This window comes from Pholis gunnellus, assembly GCF_910591455.1.
Source record: "Pholis gunnellus genome assembly, chromosome: 4".
In the NCBI taxonomy this organism is placed as follows: Eukaryota; Metazoa; Chordata; class Actinopteri; order Perciformes; family Pholidae; genus Pholis; species Pholis gunnellus.
The window spans coordinates 18,157,213-18,178,559 of record NC_136530.1 but is presented as its reverse complement, the minus strand read 5'-3'; the positions used below and the strand labels follow the sequence as shown (position 1 = coordinate 18,178,559).

The 21,347-nt window shown below is 41.6% G+C and overlaps 1 protein-coding gene across 2 annotated transcripts in view; it reads left to right on the top strand.

Annotated features, from left to right (window-relative positions):
* Nucleotides 1-853: 853 nt before the first annotated feature.
* The window catches only part of atp11b (ATPase phospholipid transporting 11B), a 40,674-nt gene continuing 20,180 nt past the window's right edge, over nucleotides 854-21,347 (top strand). For both annotated transcript variants that reach the window (XR_013767059.1, XM_079158019.1), the window contains exons 1-18: nucleotides 854-1,134; nucleotides 6,730-6,846; nucleotides 7,778-7,867; nucleotides 9,308-9,388; nucleotides 9,790-9,897; nucleotides 10,975-11,103; nucleotides 12,715-12,818; nucleotides 13,917-13,964; nucleotides 14,362-14,426; nucleotides 14,894-14,975; nucleotides 15,069-15,219; nucleotides 16,431-16,628; nucleotides 16,903-17,061; nucleotides 17,363-17,550; nucleotides 19,394-19,462; nucleotides 19,628-19,701; nucleotides 19,880-19,983; nucleotides 20,904-21,085. Coding sequence is in view for 1 of the 2 variants with exons in the window: in XM_079158019.1 (XP_079014145.1) it covers nucleotides 1,108-1,134; nucleotides 6,730-6,846; nucleotides 7,778-7,867; nucleotides 9,308-9,388; nucleotides 9,790-9,897; nucleotides 10,975-11,103; nucleotides 12,715-12,818; nucleotides 13,917-13,964; nucleotides 14,362-14,426; nucleotides 14,894-14,975; nucleotides 15,069-15,219; nucleotides 16,431-16,628; nucleotides 16,903-17,061; nucleotides 17,363-17,550; nucleotides 19,394-19,462; nucleotides 19,628-19,701; nucleotides 19,880-19,983; nucleotides 20,904-21,085 (1,976 nt within the window). In the remaining variant the exon portion in view is untranslated. The remainder of the gene's footprint in view (nucleotides 1,135-6,729; nucleotides 6,847-7,777; nucleotides 7,868-9,307; nucleotides 9,389-9,789; nucleotides 9,898-10,974; nucleotides 11,104-12,714; nucleotides 12,819-13,916; nucleotides 13,965-14,361; nucleotides 14,427-14,893; nucleotides 14,976-15,068; nucleotides 15,220-16,430; nucleotides 16,629-16,902; nucleotides 17,062-17,362; nucleotides 17,551-19,393; nucleotides 19,463-19,627; nucleotides 19,702-19,879; nucleotides 19,984-20,903; nucleotides 21,086-21,347) is intronic.

Here is a 21,347-nt window from a genome sequence, read left to right as displayed (position 1 = left end):
GGCTTTGTGTCAAAGAATATTCAACAATTTAAAAGGTGCCTAGTCAGCAATCTAGATATGACTCAGAGCCCTGTATTTGGTGTATAAAGTACTAGCAGTTTGCATTGCAGTGAACACTGCAATATATAAAGTAATTCTACAGTATATGTGATGTATGCTAGACATTCAGCACGCTATAAAGAAGACAGAAAAAGTGTACTTACAGCACTTGTCTGATGTGCTCCACAAGTATTTCTCATCTTCAAATGTTTCACTCATTATAGGTTGTAATGGTCCTGTCGCTCTTCAGATGTTGTTTTGACCGGATTGACTTCCTGGAAGACCCAGAGCAAGAATGAGCTTCTTGGTCTCCATCAGCAACATTATTAGGAATAGCATTGATATCAGCTTAAATGATGACTACATTTTGACTGAGGTGTTACTAATGACATTAATGAGGATCCCTGTTTTATTCAAGTGTACCAGTAATTCATGGCAGTGTGACAGGAAGCCAGGAACACACATTTACACATTTAAAAAACATAATTATAGTGAAATGACCACAAACCAATAGCAATACAGTGAACCTATGGCTTTTAGGCATATGTAGGCTACATATTCAAAATATACACGATGTTGTTGTAGTAGCCTATCTATCTATCTATCTATCTATCTATCTATCTATCTATCTATCTATCTATCTATCTATCTATCTCTCTCTCTCTCTCCCCCTCCGTCTCACACATGTGTGACTACAGACAGGCAGGGGGCGTTGAGAGGCCGCTATAGTGAGCAGCCAGTGTGTCTGCACAGAGTTGTGTGCTGGCAGGAGGAAACTGATCGTGGCAGAACGGAGATGTAGTGTAGAGCTCATTGGGACTCCGTGGCCAGCCGTCTGTCACTTTTACCGGGGATCATTTGTCTGACATTCCCGAGGAATGGGAAGGACCCGGATTTATTTTTGTTGCACAGTTAACGTTACACTGCGTGGATGTGTCGCGTAATGCGACCGAGGAGAGCTGCCTCTGAGGGGAGATATTTATGTTTCGGGACGGTTTTGTTGGAGTAGCTAGTTGCTAGCGCTGGGCTAGCGACTGTGCCGACTACTTCGTACCGTATTTGTTAAGGATGCTCCGGTGGATACGACAGCAGCTGGTAAACCCACTCTCCTCACGTTACCTTCTTTTTCTCTCGCTAGCACCCGTTAGCTCACGACATTAGTCGCATAAACCAGTTTTCGCTCAGGGAAAGCGGTGTAAACTTTACTTGGATAACATTTGACAAGCTAGCCTAGCCAATTAGCCGTTGACGGTGTGTCCAAAACATTGTTGTGCGCCTTTTACAGTGATGACAGTCAGGTGTAGGTAACGCTAATGTTAGCCCCCCTCCCAGTTAGCCACTGTTAAGTAGCTGGCAACAGGTTAAGCCAGATAAGCTAAATAAAACATTACTAACAAACAGACCGGAGTTGAGCTTACATTAGAGTTGTGAGTTGATTTGATGTTTGCTTGCAGTTTAACCACATATGAACCGTTTCTAAGAGTTAACGCTAGCTAGGTGGCTAACCACGTAACACTTGGCAAAGTTAAACAGCGTCGCTAACTCCACTCCTAACATTTATTACCAAACACCGCTCTTAGCTCAGCTCATGTAGTGACTTATTTATTTGTGCCGAGAGAGCCAACAAACTCACTTTAACAGCTGCTTAGATATTAGTTTCAATTCAGTCTTTTGATTTAACTTTCATAAATCCTTTGGATCTGTCTTTAAATAATACATCGTAATGCACTGGCTAAAATTGGAACATTAACCGGTTTCGAATGATTAGAGAGCATCCTGTATTTGCTGTAATCACCTGTTGTTTGCCTACAAACATGGCTGTGTGGTGACGCCTTCATCAAAAGCACAAGTAGAGCATTTAAGCGACACAGTAGACACACTGAGTGATGAATTATGCCAGAGGAATGGACGATTTGTTTTCCAACCATGCTGCAGTGACGCAATGGTTGGAATGCTTAGTTTGGCATTCGTTTTGACGTTTCTAATTTTTTATGTGTCCAGCTCCTCTTTTTTCAGTGTTTTGGTTGGGATGAGAACCTGCATTGACATTCAGTATGGATGAGTTGTGTGACTGGTCTTGGGTTGCGTGAGCATGTGAGTTGGGCCAGCCCATGTGAATGAATGGATGACGTAATGCATGTTATGAGTCACACATTGGTCAAATAGTCAAAAGTTTAATCAATGTTGAGGTGTGTCTGAGTCCTTGACTACACCTTTGTACTTTGAGTTTGATGTGAGGTGACTATTGGTCAGCTGCAAGTTTGTCAATCTGTTAAAAAAAGAAAAGTTTTCTTTCCGCTTTTAGAAGTTAACTTTGGTCTTTTATTAAAGAGCACCACAGAGAGTTGAACTCCATAAATACAGAAGCCTCCTGCTAATTTGAGATGGCCCCGTTCATTTGACCCATCCCTTATAGTTGACCAGTTAATTAAAAGGCTAATTAATATGCAACTGGCCTAATGAAGAAGTTTTTCGGTGGGGGCATTTGTCTGACCTTTTATTTCAGCTGATTTTTATTCTCACATCTATTCCTGTCAGTTTCTTTCTGGTGACAGTGGCCCACATTTAGGAGAAAGATTCTGACAGACTTTAAATGTCAGTCCTTTTCTACCACATCATGCTAATAATGCATTATAATTACAGCACAAGCAACTGGCAAAACCCTTCCACATCCTGTTCTGCAAGGTTGACGTGGAAACCTTGAGTTGTCTCCAGTATTCCTGTGGGGAATCCTCAATCAAAGCTTTATTTCCACAGCAACATATTGCATATCCTATGAAACATATACGAAGATGTAGAAGCCATATGAAACTAATTGAGTATAATATACTATCAAACACTTGGGAAAATAATCTCTGCTAATATAAAGTTTAATAAGAAAGATGCTTAATGTGTAACTGCAGCGAGATAATATAACCTCACAGTGTCCTGATTTCTGCTTCCTGAAAATGAGCGTGTCGATATGGTCGGGTGTAACGCGGGACCGTAAGACTGAATGTCATCTTCTTTGCCAAAGCCGTGTCTGGAGGCATTATGTTTTTGGGGTTGTACAAATTTCTGTCCGTCTGGTTGTGAATTTCCTCAAATTTCTCCCAAATGTCCACCTGGACTTAAAGATGAAGTGAATCGATTTCGGGGCTCAAAGTCACCGTGACGTCATCTTCATCCCATTCTCATGTAGAGTGTAGCTCTCTTTGCTCTCGATAGATATTCTCCATCTTAATGTAAGGGCTGTTTGGCTGAAACCATATTGAGAACCTCGTCTTCATGCATCTCCCTCTCTCCAGCTCTGAGTAGACTGTGATACGACTCAGTGCGTCGACTCGGTTGTGATGCATTAGTCTATCGCCCAGCCATTGTTCAAGGCAATGCTTCCCCCCCAGGGCGCTGTGGGACTTGTAGGCTGTATGCAGGGAGTAATTACCCAGCTGCCAACAAATTGATGGGGGCACGAGAGTCAGGGGACAAAATAATAATAAAGAAGTCTGATTTCAGCTGCGCAGTGTTTACAAGAAAGCCAGATGGAAACAGTTTATACTCTGTCAGAATTATTCATTTCTTTGTTTTCATTGATATACTGCCACAAACAAACGTTATTCTCTCTTAAGGTAATGGTAAATGTGGGACACTCCAACTTTGAAAGTTCAGTTGGACAATAAGTGATCCTTTCACCTCACTGGTGTACTTGTTGAATAGGTTAAGTGTTCCTAATACGTGGCAGTCATACCTATCTGTCAGCCAAGTATGACTCAGCTCTGTGCAGTTTTCAGACATTTCTATTCCATCTGTTTCATCCAGTTAGAAGCAGTCACAAATAACAAAATCCTGCCCTCTAGGCATCACATTAGGTCTCATCATTACTGCTGCTCCTCACATATGTCAGGCTGTTGTTTAATTAAAAACGTATAACTCTAATGTATATCATCTAAGTAAGTACAAACGTTACAGCTTGCTTTGGAGCAGCTGTTCAGACGATAATAACTTCAAACTAAAATGATTTCAATATTGGGAACTGTTGGTTTCCGTGGTGCAGCGGCGGTGTATAAAGCCTTCAATGCAAGATCTGAATCAAGTGCATGAGTGCTGTTTTGGCTGTTTATCCTTTATTTTTGTTATTCGGTTTTGTTTTCCTCCCCAAGTTTACCTCGTGAAGCTAAAATGCAGCATGGCCCTCTTTACGTGTAACATGTGATTGTGTTGTTTTTAGAGTTGTATACAGGGTAAGCCTCCTTTTCTTGATGTAACAGCAATATTGTGAACCATTATTGTCCTTTTATACGTGCTGCCTGAGGAGGAGCATGAAGCTCAGGGAGTTGACAGGCCATAACAAAGGAACAGTAAATGGTCTTAAATCTAGATTTGTAAATATTCATGGCATTTCCCATCTAATAAAAAGAGACATTTAACACCTGAGTCTTAAAGATGGTCGCGGTGTGAGATTGCTATACTCAGTATGTCACATGATACCGTTGTTGTGACAGACAGATGGATGCCATTTGACCGTTTCGAGTGTTTCTGAAGTGTGTGTATATTCTCACAACAGGCCGTCCTTGATTGAACAACACTTTCTCTCGTTCTCTTTGTGTAGATTCTTCAGCGTGCATTTGAAATGTATCTGCATCAGACATTGGCCTCTTATATCACCGCAACTCTGCGTATCTGTGCTTGTGGTGATCGGGGACCAGAGACAAAGTAGCAGAGGGGACACTAGCCAATAGAAACATGTTGTCATATCAGCCACACTCTGGTTTTGTTCCATCGATCTATAATCCTCGACTGGATGTAATCAGTCTTCTGTATGTCACCGGCCAGTTCAACAAGAAGAAGCAGAAACTCACAGTGGGGACGACAGTTACCGGTACTATATTGAAGCTGCACTGCAGTGCGCTCAGAGCCAGTGGGTACGGTACTTCCCTAAATTTCACAAGGTCACGTCTTTGTTGCGGTATTTAGTGAGCAAGCACTTGAGCTACTGTTGTCAAGGATGTTAATTATTAAGCAACATAGCTGATAGTTGATTGATGTGGGGGTGAGCTAGAATCTCCTACTTCTCAGACTGAGAATGAGACATCTTCCCCCTCTAAGACACCATCAAGGCTCCTCACAGTAAACTTGTGATATGTTTTCTGTAAAGTACAAAATTGCCCTCATCTATGTGTGGGGATGTAATAGCGTGTTCATCAACGCCGGTGACTCAACAACTGGTTCATATACATTGCTTTTAAATTCCTGCGTTTGAATGTAACCAGTGTTAACAACCACACATTGCTCCGTTTCCTGCAGCAGTGGTGAATACAGCGCTGCACGTGCAGCTGTGTGATCGTGATGCAGGATGTTGCTTTAAAGGAGCAATATATACGACGTTCAGAGCTTTAACGTGGCTTTAATACAGCAGCAGACGACTGTGTGAAAGATATAGTGGAGTAATGTGATACCTGGAGTAATACCTGACCAAGAGAATGAAGTCGCTCTGCCTCTTTATGTGTGTCTGTGTGTGTGTGTGTTGCTGTCAGAGCCTCTCCTCGCCTTATTGACATAACCGGGCCGGCCACACTTGTTGTTAGCGACGAGCCGCCGGCTCAGGCGTCGACGTGTTTAGAGCCATCTCGTATTATGCAACTTTAAACATGTTTTCATGATTTGGTGTACATATTCAGTTGACCTCTGGAATGTTAGAGTATATTTACAAAAATACAAATATAGACCTGTTTTTTTTATTGAAGAATAATGAAGCTTCAATATTTACTCCAACAGCTAGAATATCACTAAGAGGAAAAGAAGAGACTTTCTTGCTATTTTGATAAATACTTCATTGACCTTAAAGTATTAGTGTTAGTTGTGGTGCATTTCTTTAATGATGGAGAGCTTCAGAGTGAAATAGAAAGGTGTGTGTGTGTGTGTGTGTGTGTGTGTGTGTGTGTGTGTGTGTGTGTGTGTGTGTGTGTGTGTGTGTGTGTGTGTGTGTGTGTGTGTGTGTGTGTGTGTGTGTGTGTGAGACCGTGTGTGAGACCGTGTGTGTGTGTGGGACCAACATCATAGAACATTTGCAGATGCTTATAAGCACTTGGACATCACCAGAAAATACTGTGAGGGCGAAGTGGAAAGTGTATCTCTTTAGTTTTACATCAGCTGATCGTATTATATATATCTTTTGACATTTAGAAACTAACGTGGCTTAACTAAGCTGATATAATCACATCTGATTTCCATTTGAATTTTAAAGATCTATCCAGTGTTTTCATTAAATTCCCAGTAATCGTGGTTTCTCTTAATGCAACCTTCCAGCTAAATAACCACAGCTCATCACCCAAATGTGACCGAGTTACTGTGGTTATGGGTGAGAGAGTGTCACAAAGCTGGTGGGATGAACGTTGTGTTGTGCCAGATATTGTGATCCACACATGTCGTACTCTTTCCCTTTCTTATTGTACATGTATATCATGTTTTGGAGCAGGCGTCTAATGTTTCTGATATACTTCGTCTTGCTTTCGTCAACACATATTGTTAGCATTGCACTACTTGTTAAGATAGCTTTGCTATAAGCTAAAGTTGTTTGTATCACTATGCCTACTATATAAAGAGTTGTTATGTAAGTAACCTGTTTTACCTCCTTTTTCCTCATTTTCCATTGGTCCCTCTTTCCTGCCTCTCCCCCCTCTCTCTCTCCTCATCTGTCGTCCCCTCCCTCAGGGCTTTGACCCCCCTCATCAGAGCGACACCAGGACGGTCTATGTGGCAAATCGTTTCCCCCAGCATGGCCACTACGTACCGCAGCGCTTTGCTGACAACAGAATCATCTCCTCCAAGGTACCACATGTCGTTAGAGCCAGTATTGGCATTCTCTACTCTACTTGATATGCTTTATGTATAAATAAGAATCTGGAGTTCTGGCATGGTGGGGGAAAGATAAGGCGTTAAGCATGATTCTTTTTTTGTGATAACGGGATCAACTCGGACAAAAAACGGTTTGTGTTGGTTCGAGGATTAGAAGGTCAGTTGGGAGATTGACTGGACAAAAGGATAACAGAGATCATGCTGGGGTGGTTAAGTAGTTGATTGAATAAATGGCATTAGGGTCAAGTCACCTAGGTTGGATTTAATTGATTCTAAGTCATGCATTTTTAAGAGACTGAAACACCTCAAACTAAAACAAGGTTCTTCTTGGTGGAGCTGTGAAAATGCATTGTCTAAAGAGAAAATCTAAAAAGATTAATGGTCTATTGTCAGATATGCAGTGACAGGATTACTACAGCAATGTGACAAACATGTTAAACTTAATATCCTTCAACAACTAATTCCTGGTATTCAGTTTATAGTCAGAAATATGCTAGTTTTACCTGCCTTATGTATACATGTTTGTTTTTTATTTTACTTGTTCTTAAATGCATTTCCATCTGGCATTCGTGAAGGATTAAAAGAGTCTCAAATACTGTCGGGGTGTAAAGGTACACACATTAAAGTTTTGTTTATACTTAGGAGTCACAGTTTGGCCAGTCAACCTATTAATTACACTGTTAACAAACATTTGAAAATAACTCATGTGCTTTCAATCAATCCCCTTTTGTTTTGGAGAATAAATCGCCACGTAGGCTAAATTGCGTCCACATTTGTGGGCACATCAGCATCTTGGCGATAGCCTAAAACTACATCCCTAATCTCAAATGTGGCTTTTTGAAACACACAGATACCATGCTTAAGTAGCCTTTACCCTAAATGTTGTTTGCTCTTTCTCTTTCAGTACACAATTTGGAATTTTGTCCCGAAGAATCTGTTTGAGCAGTTCAGAAGGATAGCCAACTTCTATTTCCTCATTATCTTCCTTGTACAGGTAATAACACGCACAAATGCACACACTCCATTTTTCTTTTTCTTTTTTTGCAGGTATATGTACGCCTCTCATATGGTGACGAGTCAAGTGTGTCCTCAGTCTTCCTGCCCTAAATACAAGTGTGCGTGCGTGCGTGAGTGAGAACGTGAGTGAGTGAGTGACTCATCGGCTTCTCTGGACCAGTAGCGAGACAAGTCTTTCTCTGTATTAAGACATTACACCCACACGTTAAGTTGTGTGTGTGTCTCCTCAGCGATCCCCAGGCGCTGGGCCTTCACTAAGCATCAGTCAGCCTGCGCTGAAGGAGGATTTGGCTTTCAAATTTTTTCAGCCTCCTCCTGATTTATTTGGGCCTGTGTAGTGAAGCCTGAGTAATCGACTTCACTCTGTCTCAAAAGCTCTCTTTTCAACCACTCGACTTGTCAGTGGAGCTGAAGTCACTGGATGGAGGGCCTCTTTTCATCCTGACATTGTGAACATGATGTTTTCTTTAATGGACAATTTGACCCTTTTTAAAAGGCCTTAGATGGATTCCTGTTGCGGACTGTTGTTTCCCTTATCAAACCAATTAAAGCCTTGGACTCGTTACAGTTTATGTACATTCTTAGAGCTTCTTAGAGTTCGATGTTTGTTGCATACGGTGTTAATAGAAGGGATTTTTCTCTAAGAAAACACATTGTGTGAAAGTTTCCATTTGCCACGCCTCCTACAGTCGCTGTTAACTAACTCCTCTTTTGCATTTTTTTTTAACCTGCTGGGATGGAGGGTTTTAGCAGAATTTGACGGTGTAGTTACCCTTTAAGAGACCGGGTTTCACTTGTCTATAGTTACTAAACAATATGTGGATATTACAGCCTGTGAATGTGGCTCGTATTCTCTGTCAACTATCAGGAAGTAGATGCAGATTTTGCCAGTAACTACACTCTTGTTGTAAGGTTAAGCAAGAAAAGGTTCAAATGTAATCCAGTAAGTAATAAATAAGAGGACGTATCACTTTGCTTCCATGTTCTCTGTTCCATGTTCTTCACTAAACTATTATAAGCTAATCTGCAAAAAATGGTTTATGTCTGGTGTTTTAAATATTTGCAGAGAAGGATGCTTTTATTTCTGTATCGCTGAAGTATGTTGCTGCTTTTGAAGGTGTGTGTGTGTGTGTGTGTGTGTGTGTGTGTGTGTGTGTGTGTGTGTGTGTGTGTGTGTGTGTGTGTGTGTGTGTGTGTGTGTACTGAACTGACAGTTAACCTTTGGAGGAAGTTATATGTGTTTCCTGTGTGACATATCAGCCACTACTTCTCTCTGTTGTCTTTCTACTTCGCTTGTTTTCTCTCTACCAGGACACACACACTTTTACTGAGTTTCTGGTACAATTTTTTTTTTCCCCACTGTACTTCCAGTTCATTAAACTCTCTTCATAACCCGCTCGTATATTTATCTTTCCAGTTAATGATAGACACCCCAACTTCCCCAGTCACCAGCGGCCTGCCTCTCTTCTTTGTGATCACAGTTACCGCCATAAAACAGGTGAGAACACAAGCACAGGATAGCTTCCTCTTTGTTGGGCTGAAAATAGGGAACCTACGTGCATTATGCAGTATCATTAAAGCTAGATTAATCGTAGTCAACATGTGATGTTATTTCTACTTAGTTTAGTCTTCAGTTGAATTCAAATTGATAAAGAAAACTTTAACCATTCCTGTCATTTTCTTCAGTCACAATGTCAAATATATGAAAATGTGCTTCAGGATGTTTATTTACAAACCAGTAAAGAAGTTGGCATTGATATAAAAAGATGTGTTTTGAATACCTTTAACAGCTATTGGTCCCTTCAGTTGATCAGTGACTAGTTGTGTCTTCACCACTGTTAACCAGTATTGCTCTACAGTTGCTGAATGTGATCGATGACTGAACAAACTTCTCCTCAGGGCTACGAGGATTGGCTGAGACACAAAGCAGACAACGAGGTGAACGGGGCTCCGGTGTTTGTGGTTCGCAGTGGAAGTCTCGTACAGACGAAATCCAAGAACATCCGAGTAAGAAAACTACTCCCTAAATACAAGCTTTACTCTTTGTTTAAGAACATTACCTCGACCAAAGCGAAGCATTATGTTTGTTATTGGGGGGGGGGGGGGGGGGGGGGGGGGGAAACTTAAAAGTACCTAAAAATAGCTTTTTAGCAGCTCACAGCCAACAGCCACACATACCTTAAACTTGGCTGTTAAATTCCTGGTACTAGTGGGGTTTCTGTAGAGGTAATAGACAGATAGTAAAAGATAATGTTGTCAATGAAAAGAGAACTGTTTTATAAGTTAGGAATAAGGCATTTTAAACTTTGATACAATACTAACACAAAATCACACACAGTGCTGGTACCTGTGGCGAACACCAGGAGCAACGTATTCATGCAAACAATATTATGACTGGTGTGCGATCTGCATGCCAAATTAATCAGAGCACACAAAGCCAAATTAGCATGTGACTTGCTGACGATCAATGCAGCATTTAAAAGGATATTTCTGCAGCGCTCACTCCACAAAAGACACACTGGGGCTCATCACTTCCAGCAAACTTCACGTAGAACAGTGAGGGCAAAACAGCATCACTGATCTGTTTTAACCCAAATATTGTCTTGTCTAGTTCAGCACCAAAACACTAAATCTGTTAGCACGTTGTTCACTACCACGCCTGTTTACAACCGGCTTGGTAGCAATGTTATCTTCACTTCACCGGTCTCTGCTCCCTGTGTATGTGTAGAGGCTTAGCCCGGCACTCAATGAAACACAAGAGCAGAGGATATCCTGTATCGGGTGAAATTTTAGCAGCAGCGCTCATAATTCTGCAACTGTGCTGCTCGCGTTAGTTTGGACTTGCCATGACTAACTCCAACTCGCTTCTTAAATAACAGTGACTATTTAACAAACAAAAAGGGAATCATTGATCATTTATATTTTCTACGGTTCTTTTCTTAATGGTTATTTGACAAACTTTGAATTGAATATATCACCCTCGCCAAAAACATTTATTTTACATGTAACAAAACAGTTAAAAAGTAAATGAAGGCATAAAACCTAAACAGTATTGTGTGTGTTATTTTCTGCCTGTGTGTCAAGGTGGGGGACATTGTTCGCGTGGCTAAAGATGAGACGTTCCCAGCTGACCTGGCGTTGCTGTCGTCGGATCGTGCGGATGGCACCTGTCACATCACCACAGCCAGCCTTGATGGAGAAACCAACCTTAAGGTCTGTATATCAGAATCCGGTCTATTGCCAAGTAGAAGTCAAGCTTTGGGGTATTGGTGCGTAGACAAGAACCAGGGACATAGAACAGTACAAATCACAAGAAGAATGTGAGAAAAATACTATTTAAAAATGTAGGATTTAAAAATATGTACACTGTAACTGTGGAAGAGGAAAAAACAAGGCAAGGGATGTGCAAAAAAATATGTTCTTCAAAGATATGTGAGAATATCTGTGGTGTGAAAACGTTTAACAGACAGACTGGTGCAAACAACCATGGAGTGTAAACAAACCAAAGTTACATTCTGTTTACATTTTTGTCCTTGAGGTCTGTCAAAAGTGTGACTGCAATTCCTTCCTCGTAAAACATTTACAAAACAGATTTTTATCGTGTGTGTGTGTGTGTGTGTGTGTGTGTGTGTGTGTGTGTGTGTCTATATCTGTCTGTCTAAACTGAACCCATCAGCCTAATAGCTTCTGTGCTCATTTATGACTGTATGTATGCTCAAGGACTTCTTGTGTTTGCGGAGATTCACATTTTTTAAAATCTATTTAATTGACTGTTTTATGCCATCATTGACTGTTGGCTCCTCACGCCACTTAAACCTCCGGTAGGGGCCTTTGTTGGTCGCTGCGTTTTTCTGTAGTTACTGCCACCAACTGTCGACCACTGGAATCATGGGAAACCAACAACAGGATGTGAATCATCTCACGAACATGGTTGAGTGTGTGTGCAACTTCATGCTTATGTTGTCGTTGTGCTACTAGCGGTCTGAAACTCCGCAGGGTACCTTTTTAAGTTGTGTTGCTGTGTGCTCTGAAGTGTTTCATCATTGAGATTCATTTAAACTTTATCTTATGTAAATACATATTTTTGGGAAATTACTCTTTGATTGGTGAGAAGATATAGTTTGATTGGCAGACCTCTGGGTGTCTGTCACATGACTAATGCCAGCCTCTGAGTGTGCCAGGTGTATGCATGTCTTGGTCTTTAAATGACTTGGATACCATAATATAATTTCAATGTTTTACATATTGTGTTTAGAATGTCCTTACCTCACCCACACAGTCTTGCCAGAGGCTATGTTGCTTAATTGCCTCTTTAACGAGATGTTGGTGCTTCTGTAACAGTTTATTTATACAGCATGGTGGGTTTTAAGTGTTGCCCTAGATATGTGTTTGTACAATCTTTGAACCTTTTGATATTTTAATAAATTGCTGTCAGCTGCAGCTGTTTGTATGCTGTACTATATAGTACAGTACAACTGCAGTAGCACACACACACATCATGCTAAACCCAACCTGCCAATACTGTAGCTACAGAACAATTGGATCAAGTTTAGAAAAAAAAAGCGCTCAGCTGTTTTGGGCAGGGTCAGAATATGGTGGGTGTGTTACTCAAACATTCATTATTTTTTTCCACCTGTTGGTTTGCTTGAATAGGTGACATTTACCCTACATTTGACTTTTTCCCTCCTTCGTATAGTCAGAATAACAGTCGAGGTGCAGCCTCCTCACCTGCAAAGCAGGCTGTCGCTCTAACTGCTCACAGGTTGCAATGTCTTTATCATCATCAGCATTAACTGTATATTTGTGTGTTGTGAATGTTTGTAGACTAACTACTCTGTGGCGGAGACAGCGGAGTGTCAGTCGGTGTCCCAACTGGAGGCTCTGCAGGCTGTGGTGGAGTGTCAACAACCGGACGCTGACCTGTACAGGTAATGCGTACCTACGTGAACAACACACCTTCAGCATGAGCGCACAAAAAGTCCAACATCAAGTTACATGCAATAAACAAAGGACACTCCCTGTTAAACACATATGACAGCATTACAATGGATCATTTTGCACTTCGAGTCCTCGTTTCGGAAGGTTTTATTCTAGCTTTGTATTTATAATTCTATAACTGTAACACTGTAAGTATAGATGATTCTTTTCAATCATTTGTTTTTTCTGGGATTCCCCGTAGACCCCTAGCGGTCTCCAGACACCACTTTAAAAGCCATGTGATTCAAACATGGTACAAATGCCCTGTCAGAGATATGTTATTAAATGGATGATGAGTTGAGATGGCTTCATCGCCTCATCAACAACCCCTCTTCCTCTTGTCTGGCTCAGCTGGCTACTTTGAAATCGATCGGTGTATTTTTAGATCAGGCAATTTGTTTCGGTAGCAGTTTTATCCCTTCCCCCCCCTCCCACGGTCGCTGTTTCCCTCGCTCTCTTACCATTCGCTGCATTTAAATGCATTTCATTAAACCAGCTAGTGTGAGCTTTCCGCGGTGATCTGCTTTCTTCAGCATCATATTAACCAGAAACCTGGTTTCTTTAATCAGGTTAAGGGATTAAGAAAGACCGTGGTTGTATTCTGCTGTAGGAGCCTGGTTGTATTCACTATGTCAGGTTTCTCATGGTGTTGTTATTATTATGTGTGCATGAGCATGACAAACGCTCCAGATAGGGAAAGTATCACTGTGGCAGCAGGGTGAAAAGGAAGGTCTGTATGTTATTTATTGACAGTTTCCCCTGCTTGAACAGTTGTTTCTTTGTTAACATTTTAGACACATTCTCACAGTGAAAAGAGCAGCTGTTCGCCCCAGAGCTTATTCTTTAGGAACTCAGTTAGTCCAAACGCTCCAATGTAAAGCTGTGCAGGCTGCATCGATCTAATACATATAAAATACATATAAACACAGGTTGTACAGTAAACACGTTATTGTGAAAGCCTTTCTCATATTTCTTCCAGTAGCCTGGTTACCTGTGTGAACGTAGTCGCAGTCTGTTTCACACTAAAAATGCCTTTTGGTGTTTTCCAGGTTTGTCGGTCGGATTACGGTGACTCAACATGGAGAGGAGATAGTCAGGTGAGACCAATGGTTTACTTCATGGTTGTGTGATCAGGCGTAGGGCGGATAAACTCGCACCCCCAATAAGATGAGCATCGGATGCTTGGCCTTCTGATTAGTTTTCAGGACAGTACCAAAGTTACACTATTAGACAAATAAAAGGGAACAGTGGTTGAGGCTTTTAGCAGAGGGTTACAGAATGTATAACCACTGGTCTAAAGAGACGTAGCTGTCTAATGTATTTAATCAGAGGGAATAAAATGTGCAGCAAAATGATTCATTAACAGAAGATGTTTGAGACCCATAGACTGTTGTTGAGTGTTTTATATCAAGACCTTACTGTGTTTTGTTTGTGCCAAAATGCCACATCCATCTTTCTCTGTGTTTATGCTGTTGTTGTTTGCGTTTACGTCAGGCCGCTGGGTCAGGAGAATTTGCTGCTGAGAGGAGCCAGGCTGAAAAACACCAAAGAGATTTTTGGTGAGACAATACAGTTGAAGCTTATAACAGACATAATGTATTCCTAAACAACACATACAGTCAGTACACTGTATTGATAAAGGATTTCTTGCAATGGGAAGTTTCCAGTTGAATTGAAAGAGAAAGACAAGATGTAGCTGCTCAAGAACAGATTGCTTCTGAAATGCTTCCAGTGGAAACATTGATGATAAATAGCCAGCTGTAACACAAACGAGCCAAACGCAAGTTGACAATATGAGTAGGACAATCTACTTATTATCATACGGCTGAAGTTCGGTTGTGTCAACCAATGACTTTTCTAGCAATGCCCCGATAGTGGGTTTGTGTATAATGTTGTAATTGTTTGACATGGAGAACTTGAGCCAATGACCTACCATGTAAAACACGTTTACTATGTCACTCAATAGTTTAGTGGTCTAATATCCCATAAGCCCGGTATAATACTTCAACCAACTGTGTTGCTGCAGGTGTGGCAATTTACACAGGGATGGAGTCCAAGATGGCCCTCAACTATAAGTGCAAGTCCCAGAAACGCTCTGCAGTAGAGAAGTGAGCACTTTGTCTCTCAGTGTAAGCAAAAATATTGCTGTCTTAGTTTGTGGTTAATTTAACGTTCAACTTTAAAACGTGTTCCTGTGCCAGGTCCATGAATACCTTCCTCATCATCTACCTGGGCATCTTGCTGTTTGAGGCCGTCCTCAGCACCATCTTGAAGTATGCCTGGCAGGCTGAAGACAAATGGGACGAGCCTTTCTACAACCAAAAGACTGAACAAGACAGAAACAGCAGTCCGGTAAGTCTTCTTTTGCATTAAGCATCAGAAGAATGCCTTCTTATCGATCTCCCTTTTTGTAAGTAGTGCTGGCTATCAGCCCCAGAGATAAGATGAGGTAAGGTTTTAGTTGACATTACACTTTTGTCTCTCTCTCTTTCTTTCTTTTTTTTCACCACGCCACACAATAATGGGTTTTGTCTCTCTACTGCCAATAGAAGTTAATAGAGAGCGTTAGTGAAGACAAAAAGATGAGCCCACGCTTGAATCCACATGTACACACACAGAGAGTGTACACACACACACACACACACACAGAGTGAAGGGTGCTGGTAGGGCGCCTTTAGTGTGTCTAGATTTTGTGGCAAGGCTTAAGTGAGAAAATGCCATTTATGGGGATAGTCTGCCGGCCTATCAGCCTACCTGCCAACACTAATCAGTCAGAGAGAACAGTAGCCTCTATGTATTGAGACAGAAGGGGAACAAACACAGTCCAGTACACTCGCCCCTCTTCCCCCTGGAGACAGAGAGAAGAATACCAGCAACAAATTAATGGCTGTGTTTTCACATTTAGTATAACAGGTGCTCCAGAAACCTACTGGCCCTGTTACAGTCTATGTATACGCTTTACCGATGATCCCATGTCTCCACATCACAGCTTTCTCCTCTCTCCAGTGAATCTATTGGTCTGAAAAATGTCTACGGCCGTAAGATTACAATATCCATGTCCATTAGGTCCATTTCTTTATGTTGTTTAGTAAGTTAGGCAGAGCTCAAGTCCAGGTCTAACATGTCAAAAACCTAGGTTTTGTATCGCTGCTGATACTAGCTCACAGTGGTCTTCTCTCACTCTCCTTTCCTGTCACATAAAGTAATTAACTCCTGTAATGGAAATGAATTACCCTGACTGCTTTGATTCAGAAGGATCAGTGATCAGACCATCAGTCTGTGTGGCTTAGATGTGTATTCAGCATTTTCATTTTCCAACCATAGGGTGCTTTCACACCTAACCTGTTTGGTTCGATTAAAATGAACTCGGGTCCGTTTGTACTGTTAGTTCGATTCATTTGGGCTGAAAGCGGCAATCAAACCCTGGTGCGGACCGAACAACCGGACCGAGACCACTCGAGAAGGTGGTCCTCGGTCCGAGGATTCACTGATTCACTGATTCACTGCTTGTTGCCCTCCTCTTGTGTCTCATTCTAATAACATGTACTCTCATCCCTCTTTAGATCTTGAAGTTCATCTCAGACTTCTTGGCATTTCTGGTCCTCTATAACTTCATCATCCCCATCTCGCTCTACGTTACTGTGGAGATGCAGAAGTTCCTGGGTTCCTTTTTTATTGGCTGGGATTTAGACCTTTACCACGAGGAGAGCGACCAGAAAGCCCAGGTCAACACCTCTGACCTCAATGAGGAGCTGGGACAGGTAAGGACTACAAGTGCAGGAACACATACATGTAGCATGGGAGCAAAGATACATATACCTATACATACACATTTACCTGAATGATATCATGTAGTATGTTTAATATAATGTTTATTGTTTTGCAGTAAATATGCCTATTTGGATATGAACCTTAATTCACTCGTAATTCAACTGTTTGGATTTAAGTACATAATGAACACTTAAAATGTCATCCTCATAGGATAAAAGGGAACTCGAACTCTCACGTGTGCATCTTTGTGTCTCTGTTTCCTAGGTGGAGTACGTCTTTACAGATAAGACGGGCACGCTAACGGAAAACGAGATGCATTTCCGCGAGTGTTCAATTAGCGGAGTCAAGTACCGGGAAGTTAATGGCAAACTGGTACCAGAGGGAATGTCTGACGACTCACCAGACGGTTCTACGCCTCACCTGGTAAATCTCATTACACTCATTTTGTTTTGGAAGACACACACACACGCACACACTGTACATAGACACTGTTCTTACTTGACTTAATAAACCTAAAGTGTTGGAGATGTCTTTTTCCCTTAGGCCATTCGTGTAATCAACACTAGATAATTTGTACGATTTTGGGTTGTCAACAGCATGCGAATAATATGTACAAACATACAGTATGTTCATCATAAGCTCTTCACTCAATTCAACCTGTCCCTGTATAGAATAAATAATGACGGTGTCTCTCTCTCTCTATCATCCCTCCCTCTCCATCCAGATTGGTGATGAATTGTTATTTCTCCAGGCGGTGTCATTGTGTCACACAGTTCAGATCAGCTACGACCAGCCTGACTGCCTGGTCGGGGGAGGGGACCCATTCTCCCAAGCAAACGGTTTCTCTTCCAATAACATGGAATACTACGCCTCTTCCCCGGACGAGAAGGCTTTAGTAGAGGCAGCAAAGAGGTAAGCTTACATTAGAGCTCCATCACTGCTCTTCTGGAAAGGTACTGCTGAGGTTGAAGAACCAGCGAAGCCAGCTGGTCGTCTAAAAGGTGCTCCAGCCTTTATCCCCGCTGTTTCCACCAACTATCACCGCTGAAACCCATTTCACACATGCCTCACATAATTATGAGCAGTTGTGCTCTATGACCAATTGAAAACACATGGGTGACGGGCGATTCCTTGTGTATTACTGCCTTGCTCACATGAGTGAACTGCATTGAGCAAGGTTACCTGGTTGTTTACTCTAGTTTTGCTGAACCATGGCCGACTCAACAGCACACGCTAGAAAGTTTGTCTGTGACCAGGCAACAATTTAATGTCCGTGGAAAGGTATTCAGAATTGTATGATCGATGATTTTATGACTGTGTGGCACCCATTTAAATGGTCAGACTTCTTTTAAACAACTTTTAAGGATTCATGATGCACAGAGTCAGTGATCCTGGCCGATGTCGTTTTCACGCCATCAAATTGAATTATGTCAGACAGCGAGGGGCTGCACCCATGACCCAGTGCCTTCATGCTCCATTGAGCCACAGACAGTGTATCTGGGTTGATTTAAACCGAAAGGAGATGCAGTTGGAACCATATCCTTAATAGTCGCTCATAAATAGAGCACTTTATGTTACAACACCATTCATCTGAAATGTGACACTACTGGGGATTATATATCTTCGCACTGTGTTCTGGTGTTCAAAAAAATGTCCGATTTGTGTTGTTTGATAAAGTGACTCAAGTGTTTAGTCACTTCACAACAAGAAGGTCCGAGAATTGATCAACTGGTTTGGAGTCTTAGTCACCTATTTGTTCACCTGCATTTCTTAAGGATGTCCCACCTCCGTGACCCTGAGGAAGATGAATAAATGGATGAATTAACGATTGACGGACCTATTTTCATGGCAGCACAAGCTGTGCTCTCACCGTTTGGTTCTTTCCTGCCCTTCAATATCGCTTTGCATGTACAGGCGGGAGGATGAGTGCAAACAGAAAAAGTGAGGCAGTGCAAAGCAATTTGTAGATGCTTTTAAATCGGCACCAAAATAAACGTTTAATGTGGTCAAATGCCAGTAAGGCAGTCTGCATTTCTGTAAAATACAATGAGTAATTCTCACAGTAGCTGTTGTCCACGGCTGCTTTATAATGTCTGAACAATTCAGTTAACGATGTGTGATGTAGCCACAACATGAAATACAGTATAGTTGATTTATTAAAGCTAAAATAGTGTGGGACTAATTTCGATCATGTAAATGACTTCATAAATATTTTAGTATTCTATTTTTTTATTATATATTTGTATCATCCTATTACAAATTAAATAAAAACCCACACCCTCTTTCTTTGGCTGCAGATTTGTGGTCCTGTGTGTTTACGTCGTGTTACTTTGCACCATCCAGAGAGCAAAACGATTTCCTGAAGAAGTGTCTGTCAAGTTGTTGTGCGGTTGTTGTCATGCTTCGTTGTGATTGGCTCAACTGGTTCAGGGGGATGATTCCAGTGATGTGACTGGTGGAGTGTACTGTGCCACCTCACACAGACGTTTTGCACTTTGCACCGCTGCACATCCATTAACCAAAATAGCAGGTGCGCTTGGAAAGGGCTAAGCAGTCCGTGTGTGCTCAACATCTACCACAATGCGCTGACTAGCCTGAGGGGAGTGCTATAGCTAAACAGTTTTAAGTTGTAAAGGCCTGTTTTCCCGCAAAAAACATCCTAAACTCCTAATTGGATCTGCACCCAGTATTTAAAGTTAAAAATGTCCATTTTCCAAAGAGTTCTAGCTTTAACTGCTGTCTGTTTTCTCCTCAGGATCGGAGTGGCCTTCACTCGCTGCAGTGGAGATACTCTGGAGATCAAAACATTTGGCAAGTCGGAGAAGTATGTATGATCGTGTTAATCTCTTAAATGCACATGCAATAAAAAAACAACATCTAGACTGCAGACATAACAGTTGTGTAACCTACCTGTGAAAAAATAAATGGTCACGTCTGTTCTCTGAGTCCTAAGTTAGCTTCACACGAGTGCCTCTCTCTCCTTCCCCAGATATAAATTGCTCCATCTGTTAGAGTTTGATGCTGACCGCAGGAGGATGAGCGTCATTCTGCAGACTCCCTCAGGTAACTACACCTTTAACTAGTGCTTTCAGCATTATTCACAACAAATTGCCTGCTGTAACCGACCATGAAAACTTGATCATATGGTGAAACTTAAGACTGGAGATAAAAAAAATTACATTAAAATAGTTTTAAAGAGTTCTTTTTTTTCTATATTTCTCGTGCTGTCTTGACTTTCAAGGTGGCAAAGTGCTGTTCACCAAGGGCGCAGAGTCGGCCATCTTGCCTTTCACTACCAGCGGTGAGATAGAAAAGACGAGAGTGCACGTTGACGAGTTTGCTATGGTGAGATCTCATTCTATTTTACAAAACTTTAAAATGTGTATGTTGTCTCAAAAGGTTCTCCAGCAGCTTACACTATTCCTGCTCTAAAACACGTCCATTCAGTGGGTATTGGTCAGCAAACTTGCATTTGTTGCAGAAAACCTTGGCGTCAGAGGAGTTGTTGATACGTTTGCTACACTTAATATACAATATGCATATTTAAATCCTTTAGATGAATGTAGTTTTTATTTTAATTTCAATATTTATTTTTCCCCATCCGAGGATGGGTGGACAAGCAAGACATTTGAGACTCATTGAATACATTTAATACTCGACTCTTCAAAAAATGTATTCACAGAAAATCCTCCTCCTCAATCTCCTGATGAAACCTTTTAAATATCTCACTCTGAAATGCGTCTTGATCCACATGTTCAGAATGGCGTCTCTGTGTGCGTAGGCCTGTCATTTCCCCGCGTTGAAGTAATTACTTTTGGCTCTTTAGCTCCGTGTTCCCATTAGACTGTAAATTCTTCACCACACACACACACACACACACACACACACACACACACACACACAGAGCCCCAGATCATATCATCGGACGTCAGTACCCAGGAGTGGGTGCTCTATACTGGGTTGATTTGTGGTCGTCTACCCCTCAGGCTGGTTCTGTGATTTAAAGCCAAGCTTTGACAAAAAAAAAAAAAATCAGCTTTCTCTCTCTGCTTCCGTTCGTCTCGCTTTCCGTCTCTTCTCCTCATCCTCTTGACTTAACGTTTACCCCTCCTCTCTAAATAAGCTTGTTCTTTAAATTTTACATTTATCATTTCACACCATAACATCTCTTTCTTCCTTTCTCTCTGTTCCGTTTTCTTATGTTCTGACTCGTGTCTCCTGTTGTTTTCTTCTACCCGTCATCCACCCTCCGCCTCCCACTGTAGAAAGGTCTGCGGACCTTGGTTGTGGCGTGTCGCCACTTCAGCCCAGAGGAATACATCGATGTGGACAAGCATCTGAACGCTGCCCGCACCGCGCTGCAGCAGAGGGAGGAGAAACTGCAAGAGGCCTTCAACTACATTGAGAGAGACCTGGAGCTGCTGGGAGCAACCGGGGTTGAGGACAAGTATGGAGACTAACAAATGCATTTGAATGTTTTCGTATTGTCCCTCCTAAAAACTAGTTCTCATCCCCTTATGCATGTGACATCTTTTACGTCAAGTAGAAATCTTTACATTTCCAGTATATACACAGTGTTGTGTTGGATGTGTTTAGCTTACCCTCTTTGCTCGCCCATGATATAGTTGAGTATATTAGCTGATGCATACAGTAGGAAGAAGTTGATTTTAAATCAGCAGTTGCTGACTTTTGACTGCAGTATGGCTATT